The following is a 20,295-nucleotide window of genomic DNA, read 5'->3' on the forward strand; positions in this document are numbered from 1 at the left end:
GTGACCCGGCAGATTTCTTTACTGCCGTATCCCAGGCCCCACATCTATCACATAAGTGATGAATTAGGTAGGCCTTAAACTCTAATGTTCTGTCATTCTGGATACTGCAGTTCTCAAAGACTAATGTCACATCTGATGTTCTCAGAGAAGCCAGGAGGGATGTCCCAGAGCCCCTCACTCTGCCGCCCCTGATTAAAAGGCTCTTTTTTTTTTTTTCCCCATAATATTTTTGCGGTGCGATCGGGTTTTCTGAGCCACCATATGTTGCTAAATGAGCGAAGGCATTGCCCAGACGTGGAGCTCTTTAATTTAATATGATTTTCCGCAAATTACAAAGCATGACTTTAAAATTGAATTTGTGCAAAATTACAGATGGCCAATTCAGGTGGAAGGGAGAAGAAATCTAGTTATTCTTACTCCAGAATCTCTTCCCGATTTCCTCATCTGATTCTTTCACGCCTGGGGAGAGGGTCGGGGGGGGGGGGTGACGATGGCATTAGAGGGTCTGTAAGGCATTTGTCTTCTTTTTCTGGTCCTTCATGGCTCCGGTCAGAGGGAGACACAGCATCTTGGAGATGTCAGGGCAGAACACCAGTTCCCCGTCCATCCGTCCCATCAGTCAGGGTAGAGCCGTTCTCTCTGAGCATCCGAAGGGACTCAGAAAAAAACATGGCGGCCCCCAAGATGCATTTTATGAGGAAAGCAGACCCACACATTAATGCTGAAATCTACGTGGTGGATAATGGACATAGAGTTTGGAATTCAAACCCCAGGTCGGCCCCTTCCTAGATATGTGACCTTGCAGGAATTAATTGCTTAAGTCCTCTGTGCCGCTGTTCCCTGTCTGTGAGAATAATAGCACCGAACTCATTGGACAGTTGTGAGGACTAAGTGACTTAACATGCATAAAGCTTTGGATGTGGGGCACAGGGCAAGGATTGCATGTGTTTATTCATTGCCTCATGAACTCGTTGCGAGGATTGAGATATATATATATTTTTTCAAGTATTTAGCATAGAGCCTGGAACATCTGAAACACTAAACAGATGGTCAGTCTTGCTCCTTTTACTGCCATCGCTACCCCTGGTTCTTGTCGGTGGCATCGGCGTATCTGTCTGTCACCAGGGTGTTGCACGTCCGTCCTCTCCCGAGCCACAGCTTTCTGTGACAATTATCTTCGGTGTCTCCATCCATGTTCCCCTGGGGTGATGACCGTCCTGGTGGTTTGAATGGCGTCTTCAAGTGTCGTTTCTTCGGGTCAGCTCCGACACCCGAGGCCCAGCCGGAGGCCGACCCGAACGCCGAGTCCTGGGAGTCCCGGTCCCGTGCGCGTCTGTGCGGTCTGTCCTGCCTTCGATTCGGAGGTGGCCGCAGAGCGCGGTCTCTCGCGTCTGGACGGAAGGCTCGTTAGGACGTCTAACCGTGCTCCGCCTTCCACTGACCGCCTTTTTCCGAAAGTGTCCTGTCTCCTCGGGGAGAGGATCGTGGTTGGATTCTGTATTGTCGGTTTCTTTGTGTCTCCATTTTTTAAAATGGTGAATTCTGTTCCTAAGGAGTAAGGATGTGTCAAAAAGGCCAGGGTGGACTACCGGCCTCAAGTTCACCCTCTGTCCTTCTCAGCCCCCAAGCACCCCCAACCCTGCTCCTGGACGGGGAGCAAACAGCTGCGGAGAGGCTGACAGGACACTCCCTGGCCCCAGGACCCACGTGGGCAGCAGTTGGGGGTGAACCCTGACCCGGCTCCTGCCTCGCATGAATTGGACACATTCAGAGAATGTGAACGGTCGGCCTCTTTGGCATGTTTAAGGAACCATCTACAAAAGGACTGCTTTGAGCCGAGGTTCCCCTTCCTGTGTGATTTTAAGTGGATGCCTCCCTGTGCCGATTCCGCCCACAAGTCCGGGCCTTGCAAGCCCGCTGCGGCCGGGGCCGGCGGGCCAGAAGGAGGCCGGCGAACAGGAGCGTGCGTGTGACGCGGAGCGCGGCAGCCGCGGCCGTGGGGACGCGGGGAGGCGGCTCCGGCAGGCGGGGCCGGGGGCTGGCGCCGTGTGACAATCCCTTCATCCCGGCTCAGGACGCCATTTACTCCCTGGACAGGGCGTGGCAGGGAGGGCGAGGGCTCTAGGGCCAGACAGCGCAGCCCTGTGATGGCCACGAACTTGTCCCTGAATTCAGGGTCGGGATTGTGAAGGGCGGGGCCAAAGCCACCGCAGGAATGTCACGGGAATCGTACGAGCAGAGACCAAAGGCCCCTCTGTCCGAGGCACTGCACCGACAGGTGGCTTCTGGCCTCCGTCCCGTTGCTGGGGCTCGGTGGCTTCGTGGTTGCCTCTCCTGGATGGAACCCAGTTAAGAGTTAACCAGGAGATAGGGGGACTCGAGGTCCTGCACGGCCGAGCCTTGCGGACCTATCTTCTGCATCTTTGCCTCCTGTAGCGTGTGGCTCTTGACATGTCCTGGCCCTGCTCCCGGGGTCTTGCCTCAGTGGTTCGAGAACCACACGTTTCTAAAGGACAGATAAGAGCAGGAGGCCAGTGAAGGGGGATGGTATGAAACGGCCCTTTCTTCCTCCAGAAGACAGATCTCCTCAGATCGAGGGGTGTTACAGTTTTTTTTTTCCCCTCCTGAGGATAATGATTCCCTCTCATTCGGGTAGTTCTTACCGTCACTTTGAACTTCCGACCACTGGAGATGGGTGAATGCGATGGCCAGCCCCCACATTAGATCGACGAGCAAGCAGTGAGAAGCCCAGAGAGGCGAAGCCGCTCGCCAGAGGGCACGCAGCCAGCTCCCGTGCTCCTGCGCTCCTCTCCCTGCCCCCCCCCGCCCCCCTCTCCCCAGCGTGAGCACATGCCCGGTGTCCGGGGCCAGCAAAGCCAGCCTTCCCCAGCAGTCCCTTCCAAACGGCACTTCTGTGAAAGGGGGGCCGTTGGAACAAGATAGGGCAAACGCCAGTGTGCCTCTGTGTGCCGCTCCGCCCAGTTTCTCATCTTTATATTACCACAAAAAAAAAAAAAAAAAAAAAAAAAGTCTCAAATAACCCAAACAGGCAGGGTCTGATCTGCAGACAGTCTGCAGGCATCCGCCCAAGAAGCTGCCGGTCGGCTGGTCCATCGTCCTCTGATTTATGTTGTGTGTGTTAAGCCTTAAATTGTTGAGACTCTGGCTGGCTGCAGTGGTATTACTGGAGGGTTGGAGCATGTTTTCGGCTCCCAGCGCTGGCTCCGGTGCTGGAGAAGTTGGCCCCGGATCAAGTCCAATCTCACACCTGTCTGAGACAATGAGGGCCTTGTTAGACACATCTCCAGTCGAGGCCGCTCAGGCTGCTTATTTTCCTCATGCAGAAGGGGGGCAGGGGCGGGGTGCGGGGGGAAGCATTCTGGGGGCCAAGGAGAAGCTGAGCCGAGACCGGGAAAGGCTGGGGTCACCGCCTCCCATGCCTTTCCCCTCTCCTTCCTTCTCCTCCCTGCCCCCTACCATTTTTGTAAACTCTTTATTTTTAGAAATTAAAAAACAAACAAACAATACCAACAGTAGCTCTCTTATGAAGGAGACTTTCCTACTGCAAAACAAGGAGCTCAGGGCCGTCGGAGAATGAATCCACAGTCCTGGCGGAGGTTTGAGCAACAGCTGAGAAACGGGGTACACAGGTAGGGGCCGGGCCCCCCACCAGCGCTGAAACGAAACCGAGCTCTTTCTCTTCTCGGTTTTTGCTTCCACGGCTGGCATGTCAGTGACTTAAGCAGAAAGCAGAAGGGAACTTTTTTTCCCGGCTCTGTGTTATTCACTGACGAAATAGCAAACACTTCTGTACCAGTTCAGCCCTCCATCCCTTGTCATCAGCAGAGAGGACAGAGCTGGCCACCGGCACCGACGTCTGCAGACCCTTTGCAAATGACCAGAGGCAGCCCCTGGGACCCAACCTCTTCCGGGCCCAGGTTGACACCCCTCAAGGCTAATGGCTCTGAATGCTCATGATTCAGTCAGAGCCACCCTGAAACGGCTTTCCTTTTATACGATCTCATTATCGAGGTCCTTAAGAGTCAATAAAAGTGTTTCCCAGAGTTACAAAGCCACTCTTTTGACAAAACCCCACATCGTGGAGGGGTACCTAGTGATTCCTCCACCACGTGGCTGTCATCTTGGGGTTTGAGTCCCTGAACCAGTCTCCCAGCTGCCTTCTCAATGAGTGAGGCTCTTACCTGAGCTGGGAGATGTTTAGGTGCCAGCGGCCGCTCCATTCTGCCCGCCCTCCAACAAGAACCGGGCAGCCCCATCCTTCTCACGTACGAACCACGATCTACGCACGAAGCCCCATTACTGACTCATAACTTCAGCCCCGGAGACACGGAAGGAGAAATGGGCATGTCGTTTCCTTCGCCGGAGAGCGAGGACTTCAGAGATGACGAGGGCCTGTCTGTTTTTCTTAGTTTCCACCACCGGTAACCTAGCCACCCCGGTTCCTTTGAGGTATCAGCCAACGTCCGCCCCACGGAGACAAAAGGACAACTTTTTAGAAGCAGCAGAGTGGGGCGTGGCAAATGGCAACGAGGGCTAGAAAGTCTGAAGACTTCTGGTCCCCCTCCAACGTGGGTTTGAGCCCCTTCTGTGTGACCATGGCTGCGCATGAAGTGGTGAGACCTCGGCCTTGAGGGAGGCCTTAGGACGGCACTGCACGGCCCCCCCTCCGACCTGCGTCCTCCTTTGGGCTGCTCTGTCTGGACGTGCCGCCAGCGGAGAAGCGCGGCCGAGGTTGCCTCTGCTAGCCACCCGATGGTCAAGGAGGGCATACGCAGACATCAGAGGTGCTCCTTGCTGAGGTCACTTACCACTGGCCACACAGCCCTTTCTCCAGCCGGGCCTCCTGCCTTGCTCTGGGCCACGAGACTCTTCCTTCCTCCGCTGGCCCGTTCATGCTCTGAAATGACCAGACGTCAAGCAGACCAGCTGGAGGGAGGCTGGCCGTCGAGGCGGCTGTGGGCTGCTGTCCTCTTACCTGCTTTCTCCTCTGGCCTCTGAGCACCCCCTGCAACCCCCAATCCTGTCCTTCTCTGGGGTGCCTCACCCGCCCCATCTCCTTCAGGACATCTTAGTCCCACCAAGGACTGCCCCCCGGCCCCCGCTCTACTCCTGGACCCGCCTGCCGCGCCTCCCACTGCGCCATCTCCCCACACCCACACGTCATCCTGCATGGCTGCCCAATGGGGCACGTGTTTGCTGAGCCCCCAGTGTCCTAGGCTCCCGGGAAGTGAGGGCTGGAGAGTCTCCTCTGTGCTTCGAGATCATCGAAACTTCACAACCGACTGATGAGATACCTTCCAGGCATCTCCTGCCCCAAGCTCCTGCCCCTTTCCTCCTCGTCCCGTCTTCCGAGAGTGACAAGCTCTCCTTGAATTTCCAGCAGGCAGGACCTCTCTGTCCCAGTCTCCAGACCCCCATGCCCGGACCTCCGGGGCAAGGGGTCACGAGGCGGCGTCGAGGACGCATCGTCCCTGCACTCAGGACGGCAGGCCGAACCTTCACAGGCTTTAATCCCAACCCAAAACGTGCTGCCCGAATGATTTCTTCCCTGCAAAGCACCACCTCTTTGCTGCTTACTTCGGGGGTTTGCCCTTTCTCTGCTTCCGGGAGCCCAGCTGGGAGCCTGGGGGACGAAGCCCAGGTGACAGCGTACCCACCCTCCCCGGGCCCCTTCCCTCGCCTTCGTGACAAGGAGGAAAATGGGAGCCTGGGCTGCTCGGCCTTCTGACCTCATCGCCTTCCGCTAGCTAAAGCTCGTGAGCTGCCTCTCTGCCACCACCCGGGCCAGACTCTCTCTGTCACCCTCTTTCCTTCCCGCCCGCCCTGCTCCTCGGACGGCTCACCTGAGGCTGTCTTCCACATACCTGAACCTGGCTTTACACCTTCATTCAGAGGTTTGGATCCCGGCCTACAGATAGGTTGTACCACATCCTTACGAGCCGCCCCCCCTCCCCCGCCCGCCCGCCCTCCCGCCATGTGCAGGGGTGTCCCCCAGTCGCCTCCTTCTGAAAAGGCATTCCTCGATCTTTTTTTTTTTTTTTTTGCTTCCAGCACTTTCCAAAGCCGTCCTTGCGTGTTCACCCTGTATTGGGTTAGTCCTCCTCCTATCTTCCTGCCCCTCATCATGGCCTCTTTCCCAGACCTCCCCCTTGGTCAGCCTCGGGGCCTTAGACACCTCGACGGCCATCAGCCTCATTTCACTGCCACGGCCTCTACGGCCTCACCCTGTGCCTAATAGGGGACGACGGCAGCCAGGCGCCCCCTCCCCGCTCCCCCCTTCACACGGCCGCGTCACACTTGTCAGCCGGCGGCCGAAGGCCCATCCATTCCACGCCCTCGGTGCTGGGCCCTCGGGTCTGTGTCTGTGAAACGGGACCGAAGTGGCCGGGCAGAGCGGAGGCCGTTTGTCACCCTCCTTGCCAATCTTCCCTTGCGCTTCCTTGTCTCCTCTTCCCTCGGTTCCTCGGAAGCCTCTTTTGTTCCAATCAAGGGGAAAGTACTTCAGACGTGTTGTTGAGACTGGTTTGCTTTTTCTTTTTCTTTTTCTTTTTTTTTCAAAAAGACAGGAAGTTCTTGTTTATTGGAAAGGTGGTTTGTTTCCAAAGACATCACAGAGCGCGGCCGCTAGAGGATGACTTCCCCGCTGCCTTTTCTTGGAGGGAGGGGGGGTTAGTACACAATGCGAAAAAAACAAACCAGTGAGAGGGAGGGAGGCAGCACACACAAAGGGAGACGTTATAATAGGCTTTTGTTGGTACTTGCATTTTCTCGTTGAAAAACAGAGCAAGGACCCTGAGGTGCTGAGGCGCGGACAGGAGCCTGATGTTATCGCCCCCAGAAATCCCGCCCAGAGTCCGGTGGCAGGCAGGATCCAGCTCTGCGAAGTCGGAGGCAACTGGTCCTGCTTAGTACAAACGGTGCTTTTAGTCTTTCGTAAACAGCCTGTGCCCCAGGGCTCAAATCCTTCAAAAGTTCGCCTCGGTAATTGCGTTTCATTGCCGTCTGGCATGTGCTCGCCTCAGTCTGAGCTGAGGGTTCAGACAGCCAGGCCAGAGCTTGCGAGACGAGGAGAACGAGCCCGTGAATTTAATCCACTTGAAAGACAGACTAACACAAGTGCGGCTCCCTCATTATTTTAAGTGATGTGAGCAGAAAAGGGTATGGCACTTTCCGTGAAGGGGCTTAAGATCAGCGTGTTGCAGCCACTGGGCAGTTTCGGACCATTAGAAGAAAAGGCGGAGCCTGGGTGACAAGGTGACCTTGCTGCCACCTCCCCGTTTCTGGAAGCCTGCCTCCTCCGCAGGACCACCCCCAAAACACAGAGTGGGGACATGGTAACCTCCCCACCTCCCCGGTTTTGACTTAGGTTATGAATTCAAAGTGACAGACAACACCTGCTATCTGAGATCGGGCGTTGTCGGGGCTCCCCGGCCAGCCCCCCCGAAGCGCAGAACCCCAGACACGTCGCAGGCACAGGTGCTCGTCCCCGGCAGCCACTGGGTATTGTGCGTGGGAATGCCGCCTTCTCCCTCCCTTGTTTATTGATTTATTTTTTGGAGGTGTAGACTCCAGTCTTCATCTTCTCAGCTATATGCTAACTAGATGAGAGGAGAAATGGCTTCGATCATCACATAGTGGAAACAAAGGGCACTCTACAAAGAACCAGGGCCATCCCTGCCCTGTCACCAGCCTGCCCTGGGGGACGGAGGGCGTCTCTTCACTCTCCGCCCTCCGCTTTCTCCGAGACGGGCTGGCACAGAGCATCTCTGAGGTGCTTTCTGCTCTATCATTCCATGAGAGGCTGGAATGAAACCTTAGATGTGTTGACAGTGATTTGCATCATTATCTGCTTACATGTGACTCATGCCTGGGAAGCTTGGGAGAGGCAAGCACAAGCCTGTCCCTTCCCAGGTGGCAAAGCTGACGGTCAGCTCAGGAGGGATCTTGTTGGTCGTTTACACCTGCGGCTCGCCCAGGACCTGGCATGTCAGCTCCAAGTCTGGGTGCCAGGCCACAAGACTGTGAGAAAGCCGTCGTCCCAAACCCTGGCACGCAGACGGAATGCTCCTGGGTGTTATCGTGACTGCTGATACTGCACGGGCAGACCAATGGCCTCCAGCCACCCCCGGATTCCCCCTGGGCTCCGGAAGGCACCCATTCCTGCCCTATCTCCTTGCGCCCCCTAGTTTTACGTTTGCTTTCTGCTCAGGACACAGCGCTGCGTTCAATTTCTCTAAGTCTGGGGGCACTTCCGGAAGTCGTGTCCTCTGACTTGTCATCGTGGTTTGACGTGGTGACTGAGAACTGCTGTGGTGGTGCCTGCCCATCCTGGGCTGGTTCCCTAAGGCACCGGTGACATTTGGGGCCAGTCGTTCTCTGCCGTGGGGCGGGGGGGGGGCGGGGGGGGGCTGTCCCGAACGCTGTAGGGTGTTCAGCAGCATCCCCACCCCTCTACCCACAGGGTGCCAGTAGCTGTCCCCTCGTCCCAGACATGACAGCCGAAAATGTCTCCAGACATTGCCGCTGTCCCCTGGAGGAGCGGTCGTCCCTGTCTAGATCGATCTGGGAAATTCACAAGGATTTAGTCAGCCAGCCACATAGGCCCTCAACACCTGCAACAAAGGGAAGTCACTTCGGCGTCTGTATCTGGCAGTGAATCGCTTTTGACCTTAACATCTTTAGTTCTCGGGGGGGTCTCTGTTCTCCACGGGTCATCCCTCTCGTGGGGCAAGAGTTTCAAGTTACCGGCTATCTCAAACTCTACTTTTAATTTTTTTTTCCCCCCACATTCTTCCATTTTAGTCCAAGTCACTAAAAACCCCTCGCTTCTCTGAGAAAGCCTTCCTTGACCTTGCAAATCTAGGTGGTTCTCTGGAGGGAGTTTCCTCTGCTGGCTCAGTGTCATCTTTCTCAGGGTGACCTCATCTGTTACCGTCTGAAGGTTGGATTTGAAATGCCATCACTTTCTCTAAGTCAGTAAATGAGGCTGCAGCGCTATAGGTCATCAGAGGCCTGCTTAGTACTAAGAGTATGCATGTCATTTTTTTTTTTTTTTTAAATCGGCATCTGTGTTGGAGTTTAAAAGATTTCTGATCGCCTTTCTGGATGGGACTCCGGGGTGACAGTCCCCCGTGAGTGGAGGTTGCCCCTAGATGAAACCGACGTTATGAGCTTGTGCCTTTTGTTCAGAGCACCAGGGACGAGCTTACAAAACCCCGCATGGCGCTTATCTTCGAAGGTCTCCTTTACGCGTCAAAACTCCACCTCAGCGACCTGTGTTGTGAATCTACTGCGGTCCCAATTAGTTCACATCAAGGTCAGTCCTCTGGGGTGTGTGAGTGACTGCGGTGAACAAATTCCTCTTGCGTGGACCCCACGTGAGGGTGAGGGCCAAGACCGCCACAGAGGAATTCGACACAGGGTGGAGCCATCTGGTACCACAGAAGAAACTGGCGGTGGTTCCCCCTGGCTCACAAGCCAGAGAAATCCAGGTCTCCTAAAGAACTGAACACTGGCCGGAGGGGGAAAGAGTTTGGCCTCTTCTTTCTCACTCTGTTGCTCCAGCAGAAAACCCCCCCAAATTTAGCAATTTCCGAAAAATAAAGAGAAGCGTTAAGGGAGACTTTGGGTGTATGGAGAAGCCTTGAGTTTAAGAAATATAGTGAACATTAATCCTCCCGAAATATGTCTACAAAGAATAAGCCAGAGCGGGTGGGTCTGTAGGGTGTCGTTTATCACAATGCTGAGCTCGAGGTCACCGGTCCTGCTGTCTTACTGAGGCCACCGACAGAACAGATAGCGAATCCGTGAATCGCGCATCCTGCGTCTAAGGCCCTTCCTTATGTTAGAGCATGTGCTGCCTGGATCTGTCATTATTTCTGGCATAGCCGAGTAGGAGAAAAGAACGCGTCAGAGGCCACGTTGAGTGGCGGTGCCGTTTCGCGGGGAGGAATTTGCCCGTGTGGACATTCACAGACCTTCCCCGTGGCTCTGCGGGCGTTCAGGGTGTTGGAGGTGGAGGGCCGTCCGGGCACCACAGTTCTCGCCGGGTGTCCTTGCCTCCGTGAAAGGCCGGCAGGGACAGGGGTGCAGCTGGGTGACCGCGCGAGGAGTGCTGGCCTCCCGGCTCCTGCCGCCGGGAACCCCCGGCCTGGGCCCGGTGCGTGGGCGGGGAAAACAAGAAGAGGGTGCAGGTGGGGGAAGGCGCTCGGGACAGGGGAGAGAAGACGGCCCCACTGGTGCCGCGGACCGCACCAGCGATGAGCAGGCTCAGGATCACAGCTCATCCTCCCGCTGGCCCGTCCTCGCGGGGCAGAAGCCGAGTCTCGGAGGCGGCGAGGCGCACGGAGCGAGGGGCAAGCGTGGCCTCGGCCCTGACTTCTCACTCCCAGACCCGCCTGCCGCGCCCTTGCTCGGGGCCTTCTGGCTCTCCGAGGGACAGCTCTGAGACGGGGCTCCCGAATCCTGGACCTGTTCGGGGCCCACGCAAACCAAAGCATAGTGAAGCATCTTCCGCGTTCTCCCCAGAACACTCCAGATTGGATTTGCTGCATTCCCGTTTCTCCCTTCGTGTCATAAGGGGACAGAGGTACAGAAAGATGGGGTGCAGGAAAACCTTGATGGGGAAGGTGTCTGCAATGGATGTTGGTGTGACAGTGTGCGGGGAAATCGTTGGTCCACGAGGAGGACGGAGCAGAGACCAGAAGGGGCGTCTGTGTGTCCCCTCAGGGCCGTGGCCCTCCACCCCATGTATCTGAAGGCTGCTTCGCTCTGCCTCAGGGGGACAGGGCTGGCAGAGAGCACAGGGGTTATCCAGACCCCGATCTCTAGATGCCAGTGGCTCCTCCCCAAACCCTTCCTCAGAGATGACCGTGCCCGAGTCCAGAGCCTTTTTCCAGACACGTCTCAGACAGATCTGGCCGAGGGGAGAGGCCTCGTGGTGCTGAGGCTTGAGCTGTTTCCCCTGGGAACTGTCTGGCAAGTCTAGTAACGAATGGCACTTTGCATTTATAGAGCGCCTTTCATCTGTGGCTCTCAGGGCTGCTCCACAAACATTAATTAACTCTCACACCTGTTAGGCAGGTGAGTCTGCTTGCCCCCATTTCTAGAGATGAGGAAAGAGTGGCTGGAGAGGGAAAGGGCTGTGGTAAGCCACCAGGGCTGGGGCGGCCCCGTTAGGAACCAGCGTCCTGGACCGCAAAGCCTCGAAGCCTCCAGGCCCCTGCGGAATTCGGGTCCCAGAGGCAGTGAGCGGTGGAGACGGGCCTCACAGCTCCCTTCGTCCCTCCTCCCTCCCTCCCGCAGGCAGCCTGCCACCTCACAGTCCCCCTGGTGGGCTGTGAGGAGGGGATCCCTCGGGACCCTGACTGATGGCCTTTAAAATGCGGGAGCCCAAGGGAGGTCTCTGCCTCAGCGTGGTGCTGGATGCTCCCCTGCAGAGCGATTCCCAGAGCGCTGAATGCATCGTAGCCCTACATGACTAACCAAGATGTCTGCAGCCAGTGGAGACAAATGCTTGGCAAATCACGGAGCTCTTTCACAACCCCCGCGTCCAGGATCCAGAGCTGGTGGGAACTGACTCCCATGATCATGGGATTTCACTGATAGCAACGTGCTAATCCAGCGTCTGCTCCCTGGGCGCTCCCGCGGGGCGACTGCCCCACCGGCTTGTGGTGCTGCTGCATTGCCCTTTTCCTGCAGAGAGCAGAGGGGGAAAAAAATGCTTCTGAAAAACGGTGGGACTTTCCGGGAAATGCCTCCTTCACAGCGGAGAATCGCCCAGCGCCTGGGGCGGGAAAGCCGATATCACGCCCATCAGAAGGTGGCCGTGGCGAAGCCTCTGGAGGTACCCCTTCTGTCTGCAGGGGAGCCAAGGTCTCCCCTCCCCGGGGTCCCAGACAGGGAGATGCAAGCCACCTCCGGGGCTCGCCCCGACACATCGCCCTGGAAACTGACTCACATCTCTGAGTCCTGAGTCACATCCTGTTGTGCGTTCCAAGGCATCCAAGAGGGCATTACACCAGCTCCCCGTGACTGAGGTGAACTTGGAGGACACCCTGGGAGCTGCCCTGCTGCCTGCTAAGCTGAAAGGGGGGAAAATCCTCTAGGGAAAACACCAGGGCAGCCCTGAGGATTTATATGTTCACCAAGCAGGTTTGGCTCTTTTAAAAATAGAGACGAGGGCCCCACGGCGTACATAACTGTCCGGTCTTTGTTTTTAAATGGCTCTGAGAGGTGACGGAGAAGTCTTTTAAAGATACCTGCTGAACAGCCAGAGAAAGGGCCTTCTCACTGTGACAACCAGCGTGGAGTGCCACCAACCTTCTCCTTCCCTGGGCTGAGGGACGATGTCCCGGCTCAGGTGATGTAATGGGGAGCCCAAGTTGTGAGGGCAGGGGTTGAAAAGCCAATAGAGGTGGGTGGTCAGAGTAGACCCAGGTGCCTCTGGCCGTCCTCACCTGGTCAGAGCAGAACCAGGTGTCCTCGTCCTCAAGCGGGACATTTCAAGCTTTTCAAAGAACAGCTTTCGGTTTCATTGACTTTGTCACTTTCTCATACTCAGTTTCATTGATTTTCTACTCTAGTGTTTGTTATTTCTTTTCTTCTCCTTCTTTTAGGTTTATTTTGCTCCTTTTCCCTCTAGTTTCTTCAGGTGAAAGCTTAGATGACTGATTCCGGGTCTCTCTCCTTTTCTAATATATGCATTCGATGCTATAAATTTCCCTCTAAGCACTGCTTTTGCTGCATGCCACAAATTTTATTGTTATGTTTTCATTTAGTTCAAAATACAGTTTAATTTCTCTTGAGACTTCTAACTTGACCCATAGGTTATTTATAAGTGTATCGTTGAAGCACCAATTAGTTGGAGACTTTCCAGCCATCTTTCTATTATTTTCTAACTTAAATCCATGTGACCTGAGAATATACTTTGTACGATTTCTGTTCTTTTAAATTTGTTAAGGTGTGTTTTATGGACCAAACGTGGTATATCTCAGCAGATGTTCCCTGTGAGCTTGAGAAGAATGTGTGTTCTGCTGTCGTTGGGTGAAATATTCTATAAATGTTAATCAGATTAAGTTGTTATTAGCACTGTTCAGGTCAAATATGTTGTAATTTTCAGCTCGCATGATGTATTAGTTACTGAAAGAGGGGTATTGAAGCCTTCAACTGCAACAGTGTATTGTTCTATTTTTTTCTTGTAGTTTTCTCAGTTTTTGCCTCATATTTTTTGACACTCTATTGTGAGATCCATACATGTTAAGGATTGTTATGTCTTAGAGAACTGACTCCTTTATCATCATGTATTTCCCCTCGTTATCCTTGAAATTTCCCTTCTTCTGAATTCAGTTTTATATAAAATTAATATGGCTGCACTGGCTTTCTTTTGAGTACTGTGAGCAGGGTCTACTTTTCTCCATCCCTTTACTTTAAATCGGAGTCTTTACCTTTAAACTAGGTGCCCTGTAGACGATAACCAGTGAGTCCTGTTTTTAATTCATTCTGACAATCTGTCTTTTAAATGGTACATTTAGACCATTCACATTTAAGGTGATTTTTGATATAGTCGAATATCTACCATGTTTTAACTGTTTTGCGCCTGTTATACCTGTTCTTACCCGCCCCTCTACCCCCCCCTTTCTATATGCTCTGGTTTTAACAGAAGTTTATATGATTCCATTTTATCTCCCCTCTTAGTCTATCTATTATATTTTTGAAATATTTTAGTAGTTGCCCTAGAGTTGCAAAATACATGTATAGTGACTCTCAAGTTACCGTCGAATAACACTGCACCTCTTTCTCCCATTTCTGTCACCGCCGTCATTCATTTCACTTATCTATGTTATAATTACCCAGTAAATTCTTACTGTTATCATTTTAAACAGACAGTTATCTTCTGGACCGATTAAAAATAGGAAAAACAATACTCTTTTATCTTTGACCCACGTTATTTTTATTTTCCCTGAAGAAACTTTTAACATTTCTTACAAGACATGTCTGCTGGATAAGTGACCTCAGTTTTGTTTGTTAGAGAATGTCTGTATTTCTCCTTTACCTTTGAAGGTTAATTTTGCTGAATATAGAATTCTCGGTTGATGGCTTAGGTGGGTGTTTTATTTTCTTTCACCATTTTCTTTACCACATTCTCTTTTGCTTGCATGGTTTCCGAAGAGAAGTCCGAAATAATTCTTATCCTTGTTACTCTCCAGATAACAGCCCCTCCTTTCCCTCTCACTTCTGGCTTCTTTCAAGATTTTCTCTTTGTCTTTGAGTTTTTTGCAGTTTCAACACAATATGCCTAGATGTAGATTATTTAGTATTTGGTTTGCTTGAGGTTCTATGAGCTTCCTGGATCTATGGTTTGGTGTCTGTCATTAATTTTGGAAAATTCTTGGCCAAAAATACTTCAGATATTTCTTCCATTGTTTTTCTCTTCCTTTTCCTTCTGGTACTTCTATTATGGATACATAACTCCTTTTGAAATTATCCCAAAGTTCGTAGACACACTTTTTTCTCTCTTTAACTTTTATTTTGGTAAGTTTCTGTTGACTTTTTTTTTTTTTTTTCAGAACAATGCTCACATTTTACTTACATACGTGGCACCTAAATCTGTTGACATATTTTCAAGCTCATTTATTCTTTCCTCAGCCATGTCCAGTCTCTTGATGAACCTGCTTCTGTTAAAGTGTTTTTCCTTTCTAGAATTCCTTTTCAATGTAGGGTTTCCGTCTCTTTACATATACTACCCATCTGTTCTTGCATTCTGTCATCTTTTTTTCTAGTAAAGCCCTTACGAAGCATAGTTAAATTTCCTGTCTGGTAATTCCAAAATCTGTGTCATACCTGAGTCTGGTTCTTATGCTTGTTTTGTCTCTTCTCACTGTTTTGGCTTGCTTTTTGGCATGCCTTGTTAGTTCTGATTTGAAAGCTAGACGTGATTTATCAGGCAATAGGAACTGAGGTGAACAAGGCTTTAGTGTGAGATTTTATGTTCATCTAGCTAGGAGTTGGGCTATTTAATGTTTGCTGTAGATGTAGGTGCCAGAGGCTATAAATTCCTCTAATGTCCTTGTTTTTTTCTCCCTTGTCTTTGGGCTTCCCTAAAAACACTTAGCTGTAACCCACTGTTATTTTACTGGATCCCATGAGAACCTGAAGGAGTTTATGAATGAAAAACCCATGAAAGTATCCCCACCCCGCCCCACCCATGCACACACAAGACAAGCTCTCAGGAGTTTCTTACTCTCACACGAGGCTATACTCGGCCTCCAACAATTTGTCAAAATTACCATTTAATTATTCCCACCAGTTTGTGGCTTCAGCAGCTTCTGTTCCCAGTAAGCAGATCTCAGTATGATTTTCTGCATTCATTTGCCTCTCAAGATTTCAGGGTGGCAGTTTACCGTATGCCCTCAATTCTCTAATAAAAGATCCAAGGAAAGTCATGGATTATCAGTTTATTTAGCTTTTTCTTGTTGGGAGCGATGACTCCCAAGCTCTTTACATTTCAGAGCTGAAACAGGAAATAGCAGAACATTTGACACGAATTATTTGATAGGATCATTTTTAACCTGTAGACTCTTTGATATTGCTGTATCGAAAGTTAAAGCACTCTACTTATTTATTGAATGATACAGGCCATGGATAACTCTGAGCTCACCACTAGCTTCCACCCTACCTTATCCCTAACTTCCCCCCTTTTCAGACCTCACTTCAAAGGAAGGGAGTGGAGCTCAAGACGTAGAGAGAGGGGTGGGTCTTTTACTCATTATTTGATATTCAAAAAGCTGAAAATATCCATCACAAAATGGCTTCGAAAGTGGCTGCATCAAAACTTTTATGTGCCCTGGAAAAAAAACAAGATGCAGAAAGGCTCAAATTTTAATTTTCTAACCCAGTAGTTGTTGTTTTTTTTAAAAAATGGAAACATAAACTGGTTGAGGTTGAATCCTCACCTTCTCCATCCTTACTTCAAATCTCCAATTTTCTTGGCCCTTTATCATTTAATCTCCTGAATCTGGTCTCTTCCCAGTACTGACAACTCTGTCAAGTTCTTTGTCAGTGAACAGCATAGTACCCCCTGAACCTCATCCTAGAGCAGGGGTATGTGGCCTTACCAATAAATATCAGTTAAGTCCCTTTGCACAGATTACTTTTCCTTTTTAGTAATATGATCATTAAAAAAAATTAGACTTATTGAATATTTACTATGGTCCAGAACTGTGATATCTGCTTCATATGTAGCTTATCTCACTTATCCCCATTACCTTTTGAAGTAAGAAAATTATGTATCAGAGGAAATAAGTGACTTTCCCAAGGTCATATAGCTATGGTGAAGGCAAGGTTCAAACTGAAATCTTCCTATGACTTAAATTAGGTGCTTTCTCTAGTCTGCTCATCTCACAGGCAGAACACAAGTGTGTAATAAACACCACTAGGGTTCTTTTCTCTAACATGGGAAAAGCTATTTGCAAGTCCAAATTAAGCAGACGATCCAGCAGTTTGCCTGGATATAGCCTGTAAGTCCCCCACTAGCTACAGCTCCCTGAAGGCAAGGGCTAGAATGCATATACTACGGAGTCCCCAAACAGGGGTCCTAGTAAAGCAAAAATGTTTGTTGGTAACATACATGAATGAGGAATAACTTCATGAGCAAAGGAAGGAAAGAAGGAAGGAAGGAAGGAAGGAAGGAAGGAAGGAAGGAAGGAAGGAAGGAAGGAAGCAAGCAACTCTCAGCATGATGAATGAACACAGTAGGAAGAAGCCTTTCCAATCATCACGCAGTCGTGGGATCATGCATAATATGAGACTATAACTCCAGTGGGGCAGGGACCATATTGGTCTTAATTCATCAGGCTGTTACCAGCTAAATTAGCACATGCCCGACACATAGTCAATTTCAATAACTTTTTGTTCTTTTTGATGGATGGACTTACAGGAGGCAGGCAATCTCTTCAAGAACAAGCGGCCCTGCTCTCTGGAGAGTGACTGGCAGTGGTTCTCCTCCTCGGTCTATAGCTTCTTCTCTGGATAGCCCCATCTTATCCCTGCCTAATTCCTCTTCCCAGAATACACATACTACAAGTGCCATTCTTCATCCCACACTTCTACCTGATTTCTCCCCTTACTCTGTTTAACATACAAGTTAAGCAGAGAAATACTGTACAGCAACTCCATGAATTAGAATCCTGGTACGTGACCCCTGAAAGGGGCCTAGAAGTCATCTCCTGCCCGAGACGAGAATCAGAAAGTGCGAGCCAGTGATCCAGGGTCACCACGCAGATGCTTCTCCCGTCCAGTGCTCGGGGCGGCCCACAGCACTGCCATTTCTTTCTACGCTTACCTTCATGCATTCGCACTGGCCCCATCAGAGCAAGAATGGTAACTGCATAACGAACTCGGCACACAGCCTATCACTGGCCTTTGGTTTTTTGTTTTATTTTTGGTTTTTGTTTTTTATTAATAATACACATAGAAGAAGAGAACGCCCAAAATCCCAACATGGGAAGCTCGCCATCACCACCTTCTGGCCCACCACTGGCAATGAACCCGAGCATGTTTACCATGGTCACATGAGTGAAACAGATCACAGACGGGAAGGGGGGGCTTTGGGTTTTTCATGCTATCCCCCCTTTAACACTGGAATGCTAAGTTACGGTGTCAGGTAAGAAGATGTTAAATCTAAAACCCATGTTAAAAAAATCATAGAACTGGGACTTTAATCATAAAGATCTTTTTGCCAAAGCGTATTTTTAAAAGGCTGTGAAACATTATGCAACGTTTGCATGGCTTAATTATGAGTTTAGAAAAGCCTAGCACAACTTTTTCACTGCAGTAAAACATGATGGAGCATGAATCATGGCATAATACTTTATGCTTACTGTGGTTTTAGACATGGGGTTAGGGGTGCTGGGTTGTCTACGCAACAAGGCATGAATTACTGTACCGCAATTCACAGCCCAAAGGGCTTTATGACAATTATAAAACCTTTTGTTTGCTTTTTAAATGATTAAAATATCCTAGTACTATATATTCACTTAACAAATGTGTGTATCTAGGACATGTACACGTCTTATAGAAAACATCTGCGCACGCAGTTTTTTTTCACTTGGAACAAAATGCTTGGAGTGATGTGGGAATCTTGCACACTCTACCATTACTATGTGCTTTTAATTACTGGCAACACTTTAAGCTGCGAGATTATGCAAAACCTCTGACTGCAGCTCAACACTTATCTTCCACTGAGTTTAAAATGGACTAGCTCTCGCATTGCTTGCCGTCTCTTCAAATTCTCTAAAATTCAGAATCAAATGAAGACCTTACTTTAATATCTGATTTCAAAGATGCTGAGTTAAAATACCTGCCCAGGTTTTTCAAACTTAAATACTCAGTTATTTTAAAGAAAAGAAAGAAATTTATTAGCATGGGGGAAAAGAGTAGGGGGCCGTCAGAAGATTCAGAAGGAAGACTTGGGTCTCCAAATGCCTAATCCATTATCCGCTATGACAATTTCAAAGAGATAAGCAGAAAAGGCAAACTTTAAATGCTGGACATGGCATGACCTTTGTGAAGCAGACAGGAATATTTTACCACCAGCAGGAATAACTCAGTTTTATGTCACAGTACATACAAAACTTACACTCGGTATTTTCCTAAAGACCTTTGTTCTTTCTAGATTTACACTCAGTATCATAAGCCCTGACTGTGAAGACCCTTAGGAGTTAGCATAGTTTGCTGTCACCTTTGTCCACAAAGAAGGTGGGACACAGAGAAAATATTTAATCCTTAAGGAAACCCGTAAAGAAATCTTGTGGTGGGACAGAGTTCAATTTAAATTTCCTTACGTATTTTTACTAAAAAGAGAGGTTTGGGTTTTTTCCCTCATCCTTTTCATCTGTAACCGTGTGATACTTTTGAAAACTAAGACTCCTGTGAATTCTGGAGTCAAGTTTACAAAATCTTTTCTACCTAAATCTTCTGAAGTCAGACTTCTGTCTTCTTTATCTGGGCCTCTTTTAATGGCAACCTATAAAATACTTGCTCAACATTCTGCCCCTGACAAGTTGCACACCTGAGGCCTTGAGAAGACGCAGGACACCTCTCTTAGTCTGGAGTGGTGCAGCCAGTTCGCGACCGCCGGGTTTGCGAACCAGTCACTAGGCCTCGTTGCTAGTTTCTCACCCAAACCTTCTTTTCTATTATCCCTGGGGAGAGAATTTTCATCCAGACAAAAAACATTTAAAAGCTCATGGAACATTTTTGCCAAAGGTACAAAAAAATACCAAAACTCTCTTCTTTTTTTCTGAATACAGAGAGACAGGTGATCACCTGAGTTTATAAAACATTCCTGACGGCAATAACCGTAATTATTGGTAAAGCTGAGCTTCTCTGGGCTGTCAGTACAGGCTGTGGTTCAACAGTCTGAACATAACACTTCTACTTAGAAAGCATAATCAACTCCTCTCATCATTGTTTGCATAATTAAATAAAATCTTTGGAAGGAACAGTTATCAGAGGGAAATCTCCAAAAATCAAACTATATTTCGGTATCTTCTGGGGAGAAATCATCAAACGAAAGCAAATGCCTGGACTTGAGTAGGCTTATTAGACGCTGGTAAATGGACGGCAGATAGGTGACTAATTCCTTACACAAGACGTGTTTCACTTTTTTAAAATCTCCCTTCCCCACATATAACTGACTTGTCCGATTCTCTGCAGACACGAGGCAGATCCAGCCATCCCCACCGTGGTCCTACGATCAGTCCTACCAGTATCTGGGATCGATCGCCTCTCCCTCCGTGCACCCAGCAACGCCCATCTCGCCTGGAAGGGCCAGCGGCATGACCACCCTCTCTGCAGAACTTTCCAGTCGACTCTCAAGTAAGCCGCTTGGAAATGCACTTTGAGATCAAGCTAGAGTGGAAGGTTCGAGAGATTAGAGGAGATGCCTGAAGGGGTTGGAAGTGATTTTTAATTGGATAAAATATGGTCCAAAGACAAGGTCGTCTATCTCTATGTCCCACCCAGGCACTGACTTTCCATAATGCCCAGAGGCAGAGGTCACGGATATAGAGGCAGAAGTGGCTTGGAGAAGTGGACTCCATGGGCATTTGGGGCTTGCTCACCTTTGACAAGCAAAGGTGGCAGCTAAATGGTTAACAACCTAAAAGGCCAAAGAAGTCAGCTTCTAGAATTCAGGACTGGTCTATCTGGTGGCGGCATGCTGTCACAGGTCACGTGAACAAGCACACTGGGCTACCTGTGGAATGGGAAGCA

At 50.0% G+C, this 20,295-nt stretch overlaps 1 protein-coding gene across 4 annotated transcripts in view; it reads left to right on the plus strand.

Annotated features, from left to right (window-relative positions):
- The window catches only part of RUNX1 (RUNX family transcription factor 1), a 227,903-nt gene that overhangs the window by 197,837 nt on the left and 9,771 nt on the right, over positions 1-20,295 (plus strand). For all 4 annotated transcript variants that reach the window (XM_016164081.2, XM_016164079.2, XM_016164078.2 and 1 more), the window contains one exon: positions 19,738-19,899. In XM_016164081.2, coding sequence (XP_016019567.1) covers positions 19,738-19,899 — 162 coding nt within the window. The remainder of the gene's footprint in view (positions 1-19,737; positions 19,900-20,295) is intronic.

Source organism: Rousettus aegyptiacus, unplaced genomic scaffold (genome assembly GCF_014176215.1).
Source record: "Rousettus aegyptiacus isolate mRouAeg1 unplaced genomic scaffold, mRouAeg1.p scaffold_m13_p_4, whole genome shotgun sequence".
NCBI classification, from domain to species: domain Eukaryota; kingdom Metazoa; phylum Chordata; class Mammalia; order Chiroptera; family Pteropodidae; genus Rousettus; species Rousettus aegyptiacus.